Consider the following 17,532-nt stretch of genomic DNA (forward strand, 5'->3'; position numbering starts at 1 on the left):
GCTGCTCGGGGAGGTCTGTAGCGGCCTGCCTCTTCATTACAGCAGGGGGCGTCCCCTGTCGTTCAGGCTCTTTAGGTACCTTCGGCCTACGGTCTACCTGGTTCGACGCCGATCGGGCACCCGCGCTAGCTACCTAACGCCCCCTCTAGCAATCCCCTCTCCCGCACCCTTCTGAGATTCTCCTTCCTTGCCTCTCCCACCCTCTCAACCACCCTTACCTCGAATACCTACCTCCTCACCTACCTAGCTCACCTCGCCTCTCCATCTCGTCAACTTGGTCGTACCCTTCTTATACGTAGTAGAGCGCCCACTGGGCGGCTAGGAAGGTTACGGATATCGAGGCGAAGGCAAGACGGATGACAACAGCGTGATGTTACCGAGCTTGGCTAAGCCAGAATCGCCTCTCTTATTATTTGTTTTATGCTCGATCATTCTTAGGTTTACTACTCAATACACCTCTTACCAACTGAGATCTTAGAAAAAACGGCATTCCACCCTCTCTCCTTTTCATCTTCGCCAGCTAAACTCGGTAGGAGACTATCCAGGATGCTCAGCCTTGGCCTGATGATGGTGGTCGCACTTACGATGGGCGTGATGGAGATGGCTGTGCCTATGTAGGTGCATTTCTCGCAGGAGATTGTGGTTAATCCAAGTTCGGGCTCCAGCGTGATATCGTTCGCTCGTCAGAGGCATTGCAAAAAAAAAAAAAGGGAGATGGGCTGTCAATACTGTCGAGGCATGGGTTATTGGACCTTAACTCTTGGGTCCGAGCTGTCGCCTCTGCCATTTCCCGCGAGCGTAGAGTTGCCAACTGCAAATTTACAAATCGCCTTCGGAACGTGCCATGATAACACCTTAAGCTGTGCAACTAGGTTAGGGCGGTGTAAAGACGGCACACTCAGGTTAAAGGTTTACAGCGAGATGAGAATATGAGAAAGGACGGGGAGATCAGTAGGTTACTTAACGAAGGATAGGTTCGATTCCTAACAGCGCTACTTGGTAGTCTTCGCTATTTAGCTCATCTCGGGGATATCAAGATGCAGAGGGACGGGGAAAATTAACTCGGGCTGTCGAAACGACCCTTGGATAGGCTCCCGATGGAGACGCGCTCTTCAAGGGGCACAGCCACGTGTACGAATAGGGAGGCAAGCTTCAGCTACAGCGCCGCTCATCCGCTGGTGGTAATAGGCCCGTATTCCCCCCTTCGAGCGACCCGGAAGACGATGCATGGTCTAGGCAAATGCCCAACCTGCAGCCAGGTAACCCCCGCGAGGAACTTGGGGGTTATGCTGTGGCGAGAAGATCGAGCTCGAGAAATCGAGCCAGGTCAGATGTGGGTTGGGCTTCAAGGGTCCGTCCGATAGGACGACGCGGACCGGCAGTCCCGCGTGCCATAGAACCGCTCCTGATCTCTAGGAATGGGTAATTTGTGTCTGACGATGCGAGTTTTCTAGAATACAATATGCATGCGTCGTGTCACAGCCCCAGCGCTGTTCATGAACCGATGACGGGAGACGTCTTCGTACGGGCCTGAGAAGAAATTGGTGGATAGAGTGACGCGACTGGGCGTGGCTGGCATCCGTCGGAAGCACGGATGACGATATTCGTAGATCTTGATGCTACCCCATGTAATCGCATGCGTGATCATGTTACGTTCTAGAAAAGAGACACTTCGACACGGTACAAGTTGAGGCCAGCGTCTTAACTTGACCCTATTCCCGCCTAGCAAGCGCATTTCAACACACATGTTCCCAGATCCGCTAGGGCGGACAGAGGCGTCTCGCAAGGAGGGAAGGTCTCTATTCCACGTAGGTAGATGGTTATGGGAGAGAATATGATGTATCACCTTCTCTGTCGAGTAGGTAGGTAGGTACTCGATATTTACACCCGTCCCTCTAGAATATCTAGGTAAGAAGAGGGCTTTTACTTGGGTTCGAGCTGGACGGAGGCCGCCCTCTGCCCCTCGACCATCCCCTGTTCTAACTTGTCCTATACACGAGTACAGGACAGTTCGAATGTTGCGGCTGGACTCGCCCTCAACTACCTACATTACGAACAAAGCGAAACCGAAGGGTCCCTCCCCCCAAGCCGGCTCTATTCTCCTATTCGCCGACTGACCCTTGCTGGGTGAGGAGGAGGTGGCCTGCCCAATTTCAGCCAAGCTTTCTTGCCAACCCTTGGCCACATGAAATGGGACCGGTTTCGACTGGGAACTTGGGGCGAACCCGAGCATCTCGTCCCACCCCCCGTTCTACGTAAGCAGAGCGAGCAGGCATAGCGAAGTACATGAGTAGAGATCTGATGCACTAGCGCGTGCGTATGTAGGGTGGTAGACACCCCCCCCTGAGGAGAAGAGGTGAAGTCATCCGCCCGCATATTGCTATTGGGCATAGCCGGATGGATTACGATATAAAACCCTCTCGTGGCTCTTTCGGTGGAAGGCTGAAGAATCGACTCAATCCTGATTTTCCCCTCGTGTCGACCGCCTTTCTGCCGGTCTGATCGTGCACAATGGATGGTCGTCATATGAGCCGGTAGTGGTGTGGTGTGGTGCGCGTAGACCGTGGGATGAAGACAGGAGGCCTTCCGTCATATTCACCGCCACACTCTGTCAACCCTCAAGCTCGCCCTTACGGTCTCAGCACGCTTACACCATGACACCCAACTCGTGTGTGGGTGTGTGCGCGTATGTCACCGGTGTGCCAGTTCAAGCCTAGGGCCCGTGGCTCGCGCCAGGCCAGTAGCCCTTCTTCGCGTTCGGGACGCGGGTGACGGACGCCCGCACACCCGGCCAGAGGAGAGGCCAGGTGTGCATCCATTACCTATTGCCATTAGTCGCCGTCTGTTCTGACATTCTCGACGGATCTAGAAGCCAACCAGAATACCAAAATAGCTGAATATTTCCTAAAGAGCTACCCCGCATACGATCCCGTCCCTGTCTACTTGGTAATACCAACAGCGCATCTCCCCGGGCCACCATTCTCTACATGTCTCCTGCCGACACCCGTACTTGGTAGGGATTCACTCGATTACCTGCGTGGCTCGTAGAGAAACGCTGTGGTGGAACGTGGGGTTGTGTAATTGGCGAGGGTTTGCGCTCAGATACGTAGGGAAGAGCTATATTCCATGCCAGGGTAGGACGCAAAGCAAAGGGGGCATGGAGTAGGTATTTAAGAAGCAGGTCTCCGTCAGCATCTTTGTTTCCTCCCTTCTCTCTTACTCGTCGTCCTCGCTCCACCAACATCTCTCTCAGATATCTCCGCGAGGCTGTCTTCTGGGGACCCAACCCCTCTCTCACTTCAACCACACATACCTACCTCCAAGTCTTTCTTCCTCCGTCTCTACCGCCCCACTCCCCCTCCACTCCCCCCCTTTACGCCGCCAAAATGGTGCATCTGGCCAAGGTACCCAACGACGACGATGTCGGCGCTCTGCCCGAGGCCGTCAAGAAGATTAGTCTGCAGCTCAGCAACGACGAAGATAGCTTCACAACTAGCGTCTACGGCTCTAGATTCGCTGCCGAGGACCTGCCCAAACACGAGATGCCCGAGGGCGAGATGCCCAAAGAGATCGCCTACCGCATGATCAAGGACGAGCTCAGTCTGGACGGCAACCCAATGCTCAAGTAAGTCACCAATGCGTACCTGCGTTAGGTCCCCTAAAATTGTGCCGGTACAATTTCCCACACCGACAGCTACCAGGATCAGGCACGTGGCATATGTGGGCTGATGAGCTGACGATTTTGATCTACCGTACAACAGCCTCGCCTCGTTCGTTACCACCTACATGGTACGTGTCACCCCTTGAGGCCCGACCCGGCTTGGCCTTGCTCTGGCCTTGCTCTGGCCTCGTCGTTGGTGTGTTGCGTCGTGGGTAGTGGCACTTGCCCCGAAGCTGGCTGACCACTTCGTCCTTCTCTGCCGTGCGTATAGGAGGAAGAGGCTGAGAAGCTCATGGCTGAGAGCTTCTCCAAGAACTTCATCGACTACGAGGAGTACCCCCAGTCCGCCGACATCCAGAACCGATGCGTGTCCATGATCGGCCGCCTCTTCCACGCACCGGTCGAGCACGAGGAAGGGGGCGGCGCCGTCGGCACGTCGTGCGTCGGCAGCTCCGAGGCCATCATGCTGGCCGTGCTGGCGATGAAGAGGCGCTGGAAGAACAGGCGCCAGGCCGAAGGCAAGCCCACCGACCACCCCAACATCATCATGTCCTCGGCCGTCCAGGTGTGCTGGGAGAAGGCGACACGCTACTTCGAGGTCGACGAGAAGCTCGTCTACTGCACGCCCGACCGATACGTCATCGACCCTAAGGAGACCGTCGACCTGGTCGACGAGAACACCATCGGCATCTGCGTCATCCTTGGCACCACATACACGGGAGAGTACGAGGATGTCAAGGGGGTCAACGACCTCCTGATCGCAAGGGGCCTCGACATCCCCATCCACGTCGACGCCGCGAGTGGAGGCTTCGTTGCCCCCTTCGTCGTGCCGGACTTGGAGTGGGACTTTAGGTGCGAGAAGGTCGTATCGATCAACGTCTCCGGCCACAAGGTAAGCAAGATAGATAGGGCACACACACCCATATATACCTAGATGAGCAAGACAGCAATCAGCCCCTTTGTCTCCGCCCCTCTCCTCTATCGGAGTATAACCGTCGCTAACCACCACTCCCCCAACCACAGTACGGCCTCGTCTACCCGGGCGTGGGCTGGGTCGTGTGGCGGGACGCGAAGTTCCTGCCGCAGGAGCTCGTGTTCAACATCAACTACCTGGGGGCGGACCAGTCGTCGTTCACGCTGAACTTCTCGAAGGGGGCGAGCCAGGTGATCGGGCAGTACTACCAGCTGATCCGGCTGGGGAAGAAGGGGTACCGGGCGATCATGTCGAACCTGACGCGGACGGCGGACTACCTGGCGGCGGCGCTGGCGGCGCTGGGGTTCGTGATCATGAGCAAGCGCGCGGGCGAGGGCCTGCCGCTGGTCGCGTTCCGGCTCGCCGCGCCGCCCCCCGGCGCGCCCGAGCGCACCTACGACGAGTTCGCCCTCGCCCACAAGCTGCGCGCCCGCGGCTGGGTCGTCCCCGCCTACACCATGGCCCCCCACACCGGCGACCTCAAGATGCTCCGCGTCGTCGTCCGCGAGGACTTCTCCAAGAACCGCTGCGACGCCCTCCTCGCCGACATCCGCTACTCCCAGCAGCTCCTCGAGCAGCTCGACCGCGAGTCCGTCCGCAAGCAGGAGGAGTTCATCCACAGCCACGCCGTCAACAGCGGCCAGGCCAAGCATAACCACCCTCGGTTCCGCGTGAGTCTTTCTCCCCCTCCCTTTTCCTCCTCTCTCTGCCTCTCGGCTCGCATCTGCTTGCCTGGCGCACCTACGACCTAACTTCCTGACTAACGCGCTGCCCGCAGAAAGAGAAGCATTCGATCCAGGGCAAGCACGGCAAGACCCATTCGATTTGCTAACCTGAGTTGGACGGGGCCGGTGGCGCTGGGAATAGGGAATGACGCAAAGCGGGGAGGTAATGAAGCAAGGAAGAACGCGATTAGGCGCAATTAGCGATACATTCGAGAGCGGAAAGCGATGGGTATTGGTATATAGGTAGAAACGGGTATCTAGATGGGTATAGAGATGGTCCTCTGAAGCTACGACAAACCCCCCCTTCTCCCCTCCGTCTCTACTGACGACTTCCCCACGATAGCATCTGCAATGAAACCAAGTTACATGATTAAATCCATCTAGCTCTACCACTGAAGCATTGAAGGCCCCTTTCCCGATGTATTTGGGTAGAATATCTGCTAGTGGATTGTTATAACCTTAGACGACGCGTAAGATGGTAGACCGTTTCCTGTCGCTCCGGTCCGTGGAAAATCCCACTGGCTTTTGAGAGCACCTCCTCATCCAAAACTCCTAACATGCTCTGGGTATACGCCCTTATCTAGCTTGCCCCATCTCTCTCTTGAGCATACGCTTCTTATGCCGAGAGGCGCATCACTGGCTATCGCGATACTCCGTTCCGCCTCCTCCCGCCCGACTTGCTCCTTTCGATGTGATTCTTCAGGATATTCCGCGTCGCCACGAGACTCCGCTTCTGCTTCCCCTTCGCCTTGCCCAGCGTCATCATGAAGTTCTTTCTGCGCGCCTTCTCCTTGTTGGTCGTAGACTTGCCCTCCGCCTCCTTCTTCGACTTGCGGATCGCCTGTGTGGACTTGTGCTCCTCCCGGTCCGGTTTGCCTTCCTTAGCCAGCGCTATCCGCTCCTCTCTCGTGCTCTTGCGTAGCTTGGACGGCGCCTCGATCTGCTCCGCCGTCAACCCTTCGTCGACGTGCCGGGCCTCCAGCTCCTGCTTGCGCTTTCGCCCGCCCATGGCTTTGGTGATGTTCGCTTCCATCCGCAACTCCCGGAGCTTTGCTAGGTCGGCTGGCGTCAGGATCTGAGTCGTGGCAATTTTCATAAAATCCACAGCCTCATCCCCTGCGTTTTCTTTATCGTCTTCGTCCGGATTCTCCGAGCTCAGCTTCTGCCTCTTCGGGCTGGGTTCGGGCACGGCCTCGTCTTCCGAATCGCTCACCCGAATCCACTCCCCGGAATCGCTACTATCTACGGACGTGACCTCCCAGTCGCTAGAGTTCCATCCGTCTTCTTCGTCCTTGTCATCTTCGGCTTTTCTACCGCCATCTCCCCGCTCGGCCGGGTCTCGTTCGGCTTCCTTCCTCTTTTTCTGTTCTTCCTTCCACTTAGCCAGAAGCTCGAGCCCCTCGATTTCGCCAACTTGCTCCTCGCCGAATTTGAGCTTTTGTATATCGCCGCTCTTGAGCCCAATGGTCGCTTCTTTGCCGCGATCCTTCTTCCGCAGCATGTCCGCCCCCTTTTCGCGGTACAGCGAGAGCAGGCCTTTGGCTGCCATCATAACTCCCTTGTCCTTACTCTTTCTATATTCAACCAGGTCCTGTAATAGGGTTTCGTTCATTGCTAGAGGTTGTCGAGCGCAGATTTCGCGGATCGCATTGAGACCGGCAGAACATACTTCTGACGCTGATGCCTCAGAGACGAACTCGTTCGCTATTCTCTGTATCAACGGTTCGATCGCGTCGGGCGGGACTAGATTGTGCGTGCCTTGGGCGAGGGAGGCTAGAAAAGATGAAGCCGACTGCTGCCTCGGCGATAGGTACTTGATGAACCAGGAGTAGAGAGGGACGACGGTCAACTTGTGCAGTCCGACCAAGCGAGTGACGAGCTGTAGTACCAGAAGCCTACTGTCGAGAGCTAGCTTGGACTTCGAGTTTTGCAAGTGCTTCTCGAAGAGATTTTCGCTAAAGCCCTGGGGATCCTGGAGTAGGTGTAAGGCCGAGAAATTGAGCGGGTGTGGCGCGGTCTTCTTGCGCTCCTGCTTCTTAACTCGGTCGACCGCCTTCTCTAGAACCTTCTTCGACTTCTTCGTCTTCTTGTTGATACCGATCGCGTGCTTTACCTTCTTGATGTCGACTGTCTCCTCGTCGCTGCTGTCATCGTCGAACTCTTCACGCTCCTTGTCTCCTCCGAGGAAGAATCGCACGCCCCCCACAATTACCTTCTCGTTATCGGCTAAGGAGGCCTGGCGCATAATATCGACAGTCTTTGCGTCCGTCCAGATCTGGCGCCGCCAGAGTTCCCGTACCAGCTTCACGGCCCACAGAGCTTTCGAGGAAGAGCGGTCCGAAGTAACGAGGTTGTAGAGGACGGTCTGCATGGTCCGATTTACTCGGTGATTGATCGTCTTTGTATTCGTGTTTCGGATATCGCTCAAGATCTTCTGGTAGAGGAGCATCCTCAAGGACTTGGAGGGGGTGGTGATGAGGATGGGAAACAGGGTGGTGAGCAGATAGCTGCTGTCGATGACATCTTTGCGTCGCAGCAGGGTCAGGCTAGACACTATCTTCTCGCGCAAGGTTGGCTCAAGCACGGCATGATGCTTGGTTAAGACATCCTTGAGGGCGTTGGGAAAGGAAGCGGTTATTCGTGGGTACAGCTCGGCGCAGTGGGCAACTATTAAGCCATCAGCGATGAGGCAGCATAGCGACACATCCACAGGCACAGACTACGTACTCAGGTCTATCTGTTCGCGGAAGGTAATGAGGGAGTTCGAGTCGGCGCCCACTGGGGCGGCAAGGAAGGTCTCGTGTGCAGCATCGAATTGCTGCCAATTCTCCATGAACTCTTTTTCGTATGCCCTGAAGTTGATCGCGTTAGTGCGGCTCACATGGCAGTAGGGAACAGGATAGGAGGGGTTGCTTAAGACACAAAACATACTCAGGGTCTTTTCGGATCTTGTATTGGAGGCCGGCAAGGTCAGCCTCGATCTTCTCGAGGGCGGCGACCTTCCTCTTCCCCATGTTGGCAGATATGGCGGCGGAGAGGCGAGAAGGTTGCGAAGGGGAGGACGCTATGCAATGCCGCGACCTCAATCCAAAGAAAAAAAGATGCGACTTGCGAAAAGGTAGGTAAAGTATCGTTATCGTTATCTCCGTCGATCTTATCTTATCTGCGTCCCGTTGATGTACCTGGGTAGTGCTATGGAACCGCAGCTCGATGAGTAGAGGATATTATTTATTTGGATCAATATTCCACTCCTCCATACCTACCTATCTCTAGAGGCACCCATTGCTAGATACGGTGGTTCGTTTCCAACACGCTCCTTAACTATTGATCACCTATGCTATCGACTTAAGAACAAATACCAGACCGCCGGCCGGATATTGTACGAATCTCTGATCCCTTCGCTCTCTCCCGTATTAAAACAACTGCTTTGGCCCATGGACTGCCATGAGCGCGCCGATATTCTGAGTATCACATACCTACTTGGGGGTTCATCCACCCGGCTACTTACCAGCATACGGCTTACCGACTTTAAAAATTACCCTTCAGATTAGGCAATCTTAAGATTGCAGCGATCCGGTAATTCATGAACTTATGGCTTAGCTGGCGTGGTGTCTTGGCTATCCATTATCACCTGCGAAAATCTTCCCGGGCTAGAATCCCATACGACGGAGACAGCCATTCGTTGATTCCCGGAGTCCTCGCTTCTATCATATCTATCCACGTCTTCCCATCCTCTCTGCTCTACCCTACGCTGATACAGTCCCTATCTATGCAGAAGAAGGGGCCGCCCGGGCATCCTTCAGGATATCATCTGTCGCCTTCTCCGCCAGCATGAAAACGGGACAAACCGGAAATGCGCCAAGCACGGCGGGGAAGGATGACGCGTCGACAACCCGCAAGTTCTTGACGCCGTGAACCCTGAATTTCGAGTCCAGGACGGCCAGCTCGTCCTCCGCAGGTCCGATCCCGCATGTGCTCGAGGCGTGGTGGGAGTAGGCCTGCAGCTTCAGGTACTCCTTCTGCGCTGCGTCTGTGCAGTTCTGGTTGATTCCAGGGCAGGGATGCTTCTCGTTGAAGGGGCCGATCGGCGAGCCGACGCTGGTGATGGCCTTCCGGAAGATCTTGGCCGCGTCTAGCATTTCCGTCAGATCCTCGTCCTCGCCGTCCTGGAAGAAATTGAAGTTGATTCTGGGCATATCCTGCGGGTCGTTCGAGCGCAGACGCACGTAACCCGCCTGGGATCGCGGGTTCATGTGAACGAAGGCGCATTCGTACTGCGACGGGCCGTAGTCGGTCGGGAAGCCGGGCCAGAACCCTTCGAAGGAGAACGACTTGCACCAGCCGTAGATGTTGCGGTTCTTGCGAGCCGTTGGCGTCTTGAGCATCACGGCGATGGGACCGGCTAACGTTCCGTTCAGCTCTCGGCTAGCGAGCGCGAGCACGCCTCCCTCGTAGTTGTCCCCCAGTCTCTCTCCCACGCCGGGAAGATCCTTAACGACCGGTATGCCGAACTTCTTCAGCTCTTCGGCTGGGCCAATCCCGCTGAGCTTGAGGATTTGGGGCGAGTTGAAGGCCCCGCCGGCGACGATGACCTCCTTATTGGCAAATATCCGGACCGTTTCCCCTTTGGTGCCATTGTAGCGCGGATCGGCTTTGTATAGTGAAGGGCCGCGAAGTACCTCGACACCGATCGCGGTGGGCTCGGTCGCATCTTCGGAGAATAGCACCTTAGTGACGAGACTCTGGAGCTGGACCGTCAAGGGGTACTTGGCTAGGTCGTCTAGAGTTGCCCTGAGATACGTGTTAGATCCGGCACGGTGCCCGTTGGGATCGGCGTGGCTTGCGAGGCCAAAGACACCCGTAGCCTGGTCCCGGTCCGGATCGAGCGCGTTGATGTCCTGGGTCTCGCTGCCCCCGGTCTGCTTGATGATCTCGCTCGCAATTCTCTGCACATCGGATGGCGATTGCATGAAAGACGGATCACTGATCGTCAAGTTGAGGTAACCACTGAAGCCATGCCCGGGGGTGCCAGCCGGCACATAGTGAGCCGTCTCAATCCTCTCAAAGTATTTCCGCATGTTCTCAGCCAACCAGCTCTCATCTCCCGTGCTTTCGGCGATCGCGTTCCAGTCGTCGTCGGAGGGTAAGGCACATACACCACCATTGTGCATCGCGCAACCCCCGAGGGTGGCAGAGCGAGGATAGTATATGCCCAGCCGTTCCGAGCCCTCTGGAGGGCCCAGGCCGACGTAGAAGGAACCGTCAGGCTGACGCCAAGTCGTCTTTTCGTATTTGGCCTCGCGCTCCTGGTCGTCGGAGTGCTCAACGAAGAAATCCCATCGCGACTTTTCGTCGTTAGCCGCGAGGTTGAAATTGGCCATCTCGGAGTAATTCTTATTGTTGCCTAGGTCATCGCCTGCTTCCAAGAGCAACGTCGGGTATCCTGCTCGCGCAAGATTGGACGACAGCGCCGCGCCGCCGGGCCCGGATCCGACGACGATGTAGTCATAAGTAGTGGCCGCCTGCACTACGGCCCCTAAGATGGCGAGGAGCCCGAACGAGAAGAGTTGGCCAGCCATGCTGGGCTCTACTTCCAGTGACTTGCCCGCGTATGGCGTCGATGGTTATCACAAACTGTCTTAGAGGCGAGACGACGTCAGCCGTACTAAATACTCCTAACGTGGCCATTCTTAAGTGCCAGCATTGGTCCTTGTCGAAAGACGGGGTTCATTTCTATCACCACGCCGCGTCCTGATAAGACTGGAGCAGTATCCACGATCGCGTCGGCGAACTTGCGATCCGGGCACGGCGGAGAGCCATGAGGGTAGTCATTTCACTCGCCAAGATATTTGGCTAAATAGACAGCCAGAAAAGGGCTCCAGGATTTTGGGGAACGTCTGATTCCAGGGCGCTGAGAGCGCATCGTATTATTATCCGGCTGGCGGTATTAATCGTTGCGGCTGATTTCAGGGCGGGCGATTCGGAAGATATCTACTGCAGGTATCTATTAGGTGGGAGGTGTCTCCCTCTACCCAGACGAGAGAAGCTCGCACGACAACCCTCGCAACGTCGTCTCCATCATCTAATGTGGCTACTTGTTTATCTGAGGAACAGACAACCCCTTGGGGCTCCGCATCGCCGACCGGGAATATCACGGTAGCCGGCTACGTAGGCCTGGGCAGAGGCCAATATATACCTTCACCTAGGCGACGGTTTTAGAAAGCAGCGACGCGAGCACGCCCGCCCCGAAGTACGAAAGGGAGTGCGAGAATTGGCTGCGATCCAGGCACTACTCTGCTAAGTTCGAATCCGGGTGGACTGCTGCGGAGACGATGATAGCCTGACGCTGGATCCGCGTTACCACGCTGACTGACTGCATTTTCTGCATCTCCCCGAAAACGGCATTGTGGATAATCGTAGGCAAGGGTAGAACTACACCTCGTATAACCGCTCGTAGTGCCCTATGGCCATGGATCATGCCAGGCGCTGCATTATGCTATTACCGTGGACGGATGTAGCGGATGTAGCGGGCCAACACGCCTATAACAGGCACTAGAGGAACCGCTCTTCTAGGCTTGTCCGTGTCTCTTTGGGGCCTGGGTAATACGATAAGTTGATTAATGGGTGGCTGAAGATGGGCTTGAGTTTTTTTTCTTCCCCTTTTCCGAACGACCATTACTCCTCCCAGTTACCTAGCGGGCTTCCGAGGCAATACGGCCCGATAAGAGCCAGGAGGCTTCAAGACGATATCACTTTGTGCCCTGGTCTCTACAGACAGTCGAGGGCGCAGTTGCTGCGCATAGAGGGATGGATGGGCAACCTCTTGCGTCTTGCACTGTCGGCATTCGACACCACTTCATCTCTCTACTCGCTTTCCGTAGCCACGGAAAACCACCGCGCTTTGGGAGTTCGCCTGTAGCCATTCTAAATCCGCCCAACACAGGGCAAACGACGACGACGCACTCTTAGTCACCTCTGCTAGTCTGGCTACTTTAGCCCTGCCGCATGAGCGTTGTTAGCGGTGTTGCTTGGCGGCTCGGCGACACCATCTTTTCCGAGTCTGAGCACCCGGCAGTATGCGGCGGCTCGACGGCTAGTCGCAGTGAGAGATTTAGCGGACGATGGGGTGGGTTCCTAACTAGGAAAATATGCAGCTATTTACAAGGCCGACGTTCGTTCGTAATGGTAAGTTGAGTTGAAAGGCTCACGTTTAGGTCGCGGGGCAAGCAAGTTCAATATGCAAGTAGTAGTAAAAGTTACGATACTCCCCCTCGAAGCACGCCCTCCGCTGCTGGCGCAACTGATCGCCCAAGCACCCCATGCTCCGGCGGTAAGAAAAGAGAAGCATTGGGCAGCATCCGGCAGTCGACGAACTAGTACCCGGTTACCGAGGACAAGCGGGGAGCTGGCTGAGAAGTGATGCGTTGTCTGTGATAAGGGCCAGAAATTTCGGCACAGGCGCGAATCCGCAAACAGCTCGACGTGCCGTAGCGCATAGAGCGGCGTTGCAGAAAGCACGGGAAGGGGGGGAGAAAGACGATGGGCCATGCAGACAGGGAGGGAGCCGCAAACGACTTCCTCAGTCGAGTAGCGATCGCCGGCGTGTGCGACGGGCGGCCGACGACGTCGGAGCCGGTCTTGGATCACGAACGGTACCGGTGAACGTCCTTCCATTCGCCCAGGATAGCCGCGGGTTTTCGTGGGGGGAAGACCCAACCCGCCAGTGTATCCAGATTGGCTTTGGCGGGGAGAAATGCGTAGGATCTCGGATCCGGGGCCAATGAAGCCTTACTCCAGGACCTGGAGTAAGTAAGAACGTCGGCATGGCGGTCTGGACGGATCTCCTGCCGCTGCGTGCGCCCTGATCCTTAACAATACCTTACATGAAACCCCCCACGCAAGTATGGATGAAGAGGGACAGTGTGGAGGGTGGTAGTGACGGGACTGGGGTGAAGAAAGGAAGAGAAACTGAGGGGAGGAGGCGGAAAAGAGGACGGGGAGCGGGCGAGCCACTGTCCCTTTGAGCGCCCTCTTCATCTCACCTGTGACTATCCTGGTACGGATATCTGCGGGAAGCAAACACGACGAGAACCTGCATCGCTGGGGTTTGCGCGGACGTGTGTTGGGCCTGACTGAACAGAACCCTGCCCCCCCCTCAAGTGTATTGATATTTTGATCCTCGGGGTCGGATGGACGCATCTAACATCCAGTAGTTATCCGGTGCTGAGGCTAACGCCATCTACTCGGATCAGAGATCTATCGCGTGTCATCGTACCGACCGACCACTTGACTAAAAAGGTTTTTTATTTTTTTTTTATTTTTTTTTTTCGTAACGTCGCATATGGCAGCATTGCGTGGCTTTCCCATGCGTGCAACGCGATGCACGAAAGACGACGACGATGACGATCGAGTCGAGTCAAGCGGCTCGTCTCCTGCATCTACGCAAACACGCCTCCGGCAGCCGAGGCGCAGAGTCAGATGATGGCATATGCACCTCTACCGGGCCGATCCCCTCAACCAGCGCAAAACAGAAGAGCGCAGAGCGACAGGGAACGGAGGCGAGTTGTGGCGTAAGCAGCAGAGAGATTATCGCTATCGTGGGCGAGACAGGCTTATGTTCGGCTCGGAACGAACTGCTGATTGTGGGCATACACGGGCGCCGCCAGGTACGAACGCGCCTCGAAATCTGGCTAAACTGCAGCAAGTCGTTTTGGCATAGCGGCTCGTTGACACATACTACGTAGTATGTAACCATCCGTAAAGAGACTTGGCGAGAGGCTGCCGGTCTCCGTCTCGGCCGCGAAGGGACTCGCCGCCCCAGCGAATCTGCTAGCAACCGGTATTACCTGTTCACTGATGAGAGTCGCACGCGCTGCAAGAGGGAATGGGGTCACAGAAGGGGATCAGCCCTCTTCGCTTTCCGGGCGCACGGGTCGCCAAGTGACTCCTTCGTCGTGGACATACACGATCGCTACGATGCTAGGATCTTAATAACGCCGGCGCCTAGCGGGCGCGTAGCTTAATAGAGGTAGCTTGGCCACCAGCTGGTATGGCAACACTCTTACTAACAGCTTCACGGCCGCGGCCGAGAGTGCCGGGTCTAGTCTTCCCTTCCTCTCTATTGCTATTACTTTTCTCTTTCTTCCTCTTCTCTCTTGACCAGTCTTGGCGAGAGAGGATTCCACCGTCGGAAACGCTAGGGGACGGCCTGGAGACCCTCTGTCGTATTGTTTCCCTCGGACGGTAGACTGCGAGTGTAAACCGCCGAACCAGTCGTCCTTACGGGCCTTGGCCGCCGACTACCGCCAAAGCCGTAACGTAATGTAATCTCGACGATCACCAGGGGGCTCCCAAGTCGTCACGAACGAGGTCAGGCCCGCCGGTATGATTGGTCCTGTCGACGATGGGGCCCTCTGCCAGGCTCACCCCATGGATGGGTCGTGCAATGTACGATTTTGCTCGGGGAAGACAATTCCAGAAACCCACCTGACAGCTTTGCCTAACTTGCCTACTAGCAGTCTAGCAAAGAGTATTCGTGCAGCCTGTTTGCGTCTTCACACAGTCCCTATAATTGGGTACTCTCAGGCCGGCGGTTTGGTTCTTGGTTCAGCTATGGGTGATCAACAACATCAACGAAGACACCAAGAAAGCCTGAATAAATCCAGAAAGACCGGAAGGAAGGGAAAAGAGAAACCCAGGACTTCCGTCTTATAGGTACATCACTATCAACTTCACCACCGGCGTCAACGCATTGTGCAGACGCCACGAAACAAACGACCCCCACACACATTGTTAAGTCTTCCCTCGACTTACAGCCAGCCGAAAAGAAAATGTTAAAATCGAAAGGAGACGAGAAGATGCTTGAAGCAACCCGGTCCGTCCCTCGAGAGCTCCAGTCGAGCACCGAGGCTGTCGGCCAGGTCAAAGATGTCTCCGACCTCGAGAAGCAGAAGACGGAGGCCGGGGCCGCCCACTTTAGGAGGTTGGGGTGGAAGCGACTCACCATCGTGATGATTGTCGAGGCCATCGCCCTCGGCAGTCTGAGCATGCCCTCGGCCTTCGCGACGCTCGGCATGGTGGGCGGGGTCCTGTGCTGCGTCGGCCTCGGCCTCATAGCCATCTATACCAGCTATGTCGTCGGCCAGGTCAAGATAAAATTCCCCGAGGTGCAGCACTACGCCGACGCCGGCCGCCTGATCATGGGCCGGTTCGGGTACGAGCTGGTCGGCGTCATGTTCGTGCTGCAGCTCGTCTTCCTCGTCGGCTCGCACTGCCTCACGGGCACCATCGCGCTCCTCAACCTGACCGACAACGGCGCCTGCTCGCTCGTCTTCGGCGTCGTCTCGGCCATCGTGCTGCTGCTGCTTGCGACCCCCCCCTCGTTCGCCGAGGTCGCCATCCTCGGCTACATCGATTTCGTCTCCATCATGGCCGCCATCTTCGTCACCATCATCGCGACCGGCGTGCAGCGGACCGAGGCAGCGGTGCCGTCGAACTGGTCCGCGTGGCCCGAGGAAGGGGTCACGTTCACCAAGGCGTTCGTGGCCATCACCAACATCGTGTTCGCGTACTGCTTCGCCATCTGCCAGTTCTCCTTCATGGACGAGATGCACACGCCCAAGGAGTTTGTCAAGTCGATCTGGGCGCTTGGCCTGACCGAGATCGTCGTGTACACGCTGACGGGCGCGCTGACCTACGTCTTCGTCGGCACCGAGGTCAAGTCGCCCGCGCTGCTGTCGGCGGGCCCGCTGCTGTCCAAGATAGCGTTCGGCGTTGCGCTCCCCGTCATATTCATCTCCGGGTCGATCAACGGGACGGTGGTGGCGCGCTACATCCATGGGCGCATGTACCGGGGCACGGTCACACGCTTCATTAACACGACTAAGGGCTGGGTGACGTGGCTCTCGCTCATCTCAGTGGTGACGCTCGTCGCGTGGGTCATCGCCGAGTCGATCCCCTTCTTCTCGGACCTGCTCGCCATCTCATCCTCCCTCTTCGTCTCCGGCTTCACCTTCTACTTCCCGGCCATCATGTGGTTCATGCTCATCCGTAAGGGCAAGTGGTACTCTCGCGAGAACCTGCTGAAGAGCGTGCTCAACGCTGTCGTCTTCGTCATCGGCATCGTCGTCCTCGTCGGCGGCACGTACGCCAGCATCGTCGATATCGTGAGTTTGGTCCCTCTCCTTTTCCTCCCCTTGCTGTCGTCCAGAGTGTTAACCCCCTACCCTGCAGATCGACCGCTACAACCGGGGTGCAGTCCGGGGCGCGTTCACCTGCTCACCATTCGAATGAAGAGCCGGTACCCACTCAGAGCAACCACTCCCCTCGCTCGCATCGCCTGAATAAAAAATAGGGGAAGGGAATAGAAGACCGTGGGGAGAAAGGCGGGAAAGTAATGCCGACAACAACAACGTAGACCAAAGGGAAATGCAAACCCCCCAAAAAGAGCGGAAGAAAAAAGTGATTTCATAGACCAGTCATCATCGACATTTCGAACCAAAACCAGCTCGACCTCCCGCTAATAGACAACCTCACCTCACCTTACCTACCTCCGAGGCCCTCGTCACTCCCACCGCGCCAGAACTGAGCACACCAGCACATCGAGCACGCCCTATCGCGACGGCCCCGCGGCGCGCAACCAACACCTAATACACCCCCGCACGGCGTTTTCTTTTCTTCTCCTTCTTCTTATTTCCTTACGAGGTCAGAGTCCGCCTCCTCTTCACACAACATAACGCACGGCATGCATTACGACCTCATGACCTTTGGTGGCGCGCGCGGGGAGTTCGGGGATTGACATCGCATGCGATTGTTTCTCGCTCGCGGACCCGGCCAGAGGGGTATATTTTTTTTCTGCATATATTCGTTTTAATAACCCAACACGCTTGCTTCTTATTCGAGAGGTTCGGGCTCGGCGCGACCCGCCGGCGTTTTGGGCGGGTGTGCGGATGGGTTGGGGCTGGCTAGCTGAGGGACGGGGGAAGAGAGACGAGTTGCGCGGCAGGGCGGCCGGGAGGGCGGAGGGAAGGTGGTTAATTCGCCGGCCCGCGCGTTTATATACCTAGAGTAATGACATAACTAGCCAACCGGCGAGCTGGACGTCGATATCGTCCTCATTGTTGTTTGGAAAAATAAAAAAGTAGACGTTTTTTGCTATATTGGCGCGGTGCACA

At 56.4% G+C, this 17,532-nt stretch overlaps 6 protein-coding genes across 6 annotated transcripts; 3 read left to right on the top strand and 3 right to left on the bottom strand.

Moving 5' to 3' along the window:
- Nucleotides 1–423: 423 nt before the first annotated feature.
- Nucleotides 424–1,015, top strand: GGS23DRAFT_236362 (uncharacterized protein). Its single transcript, XM_051512105.1, has 2 exons — nucleotides 424–614; nucleotides 666–1,015. Exons 1-2 carry the CDS (start codon nucleotides 547–549, stop codon nucleotides 931–933), a joined length of 336 nt encoding a protein of 111 aa, XP_051369132.1. The 5' UTR covers nucleotides 424–546; the 3' UTR covers nucleotides 934–1,015.
- Nucleotides 1,016–2,005: 990 nt separating this feature from the next.
- GGS23DRAFT_236456 (uncharacterized protein) lies at nucleotides 2,006–2,901 on the bottom strand. Its single transcript, XM_051512107.1, has 2 exons — nucleotides 2,652–2,901; nucleotides 2,006–2,583 (listed from the first exon to the last, which is right to left on the bottom strand). Exons 1-2 carry the CDS (start codon nucleotides 2,817–2,819, stop codon nucleotides 2,095–2,097), a joined length of 657 nt encoding a protein of 218 aa, XP_051369133.1. The 5' UTR covers nucleotides 2,820–2,901; the 3' UTR covers nucleotides 2,006–2,094.
- Nucleotides 2,902–2,965: 64 nt separating this feature from the next.
- Nucleotides 2,966–5,727, top strand: GGS23DRAFT_236368 (glutamate decarboxylase). The gene is made up of 5 exons (XM_051512106.1): nucleotides 2,966–3,625; nucleotides 3,762–3,789; nucleotides 3,933–4,553; nucleotides 4,685–5,305; nucleotides 5,413–5,727. The coding sequence occupies exons 1-5, from the start codon at nucleotides 3,387–3,389 to the stop codon at nucleotides 5,464–5,466; spliced, it is 1,563 nt and encodes a 520-aa protein (XP_051369134.1). The 5' UTR covers nucleotides 2,966–3,386; the 3' UTR covers nucleotides 5,467–5,727.
- Nucleotides 5,728–5,735: 8 nt separating this feature from the next.
- GGS23DRAFT_581347 (SDA1-domain-containing protein) lies at nucleotides 5,736–8,537 on the bottom strand. The gene is made up of 3 exons (XM_051517181.1): nucleotides 8,291–8,537; nucleotides 8,087–8,211; nucleotides 5,736–8,026 (listed from the first exon to the last, which is right to left on the bottom strand). The coding sequence occupies exons 1-3, from the start codon at nucleotides 8,371–8,373 to the stop codon at nucleotides 6,000–6,002; spliced, it is 2,235 nt and encodes a 744-aa protein (XP_051369135.1). The 5' UTR covers nucleotides 8,374–8,537; the 3' UTR covers nucleotides 5,736–5,999.
- A 481-nt stretch (nucleotides 8,538–9,018) lies between these two features.
- Nucleotides 9,019–11,466, bottom strand: GGS23DRAFT_236459 (putative GMC oxidoreductase). The gene has a single exon (XM_051512108.1). The coding sequence runs from the start codon at nucleotides 10,936–10,938 to the stop codon at nucleotides 9,127–9,129; it is 1,812 nt and encodes a 603-aa protein (XP_051369136.1). The 5' UTR covers nucleotides 10,939–11,466; the 3' UTR covers nucleotides 9,019–9,126.
- Nucleotides 11,467–15,189: 3,723 nt separating this feature from the next.
- GGS23DRAFT_606938 (transmembrane amino acid transporter protein-domain-containing protein) lies at nucleotides 15,190–16,651 on the top strand (the record flags this gene model as incomplete). Its single annotated transcript, XM_051519972.1, has 2 exons — nucleotides 15,190–16,524; nucleotides 16,592–16,651. 2 exons carry the CDS (start codon nucleotides 15,190–15,192, stop codon nucleotides 16,649–16,651), a joined length of 1,395 nt encoding a protein of 464 aa, XP_051369137.1.
- Between the last annotated feature and the right edge of the window lie 881 nt (nucleotides 16,652–17,532).

The sequence above is a fragment of the Durotheca rogersii genome (assembly GCF_024521655.1).
Source record: "Durotheca rogersii strain YMJ 92031201 chromosome Unknown GGS23scaffold_24, whole genome shotgun sequence".
In the NCBI taxonomy this organism is placed as follows: Eukaryota; Fungi; Ascomycota; class Sordariomycetes; order Xylariales; family Xylariaceae; genus Durotheca; species Durotheca rogersii.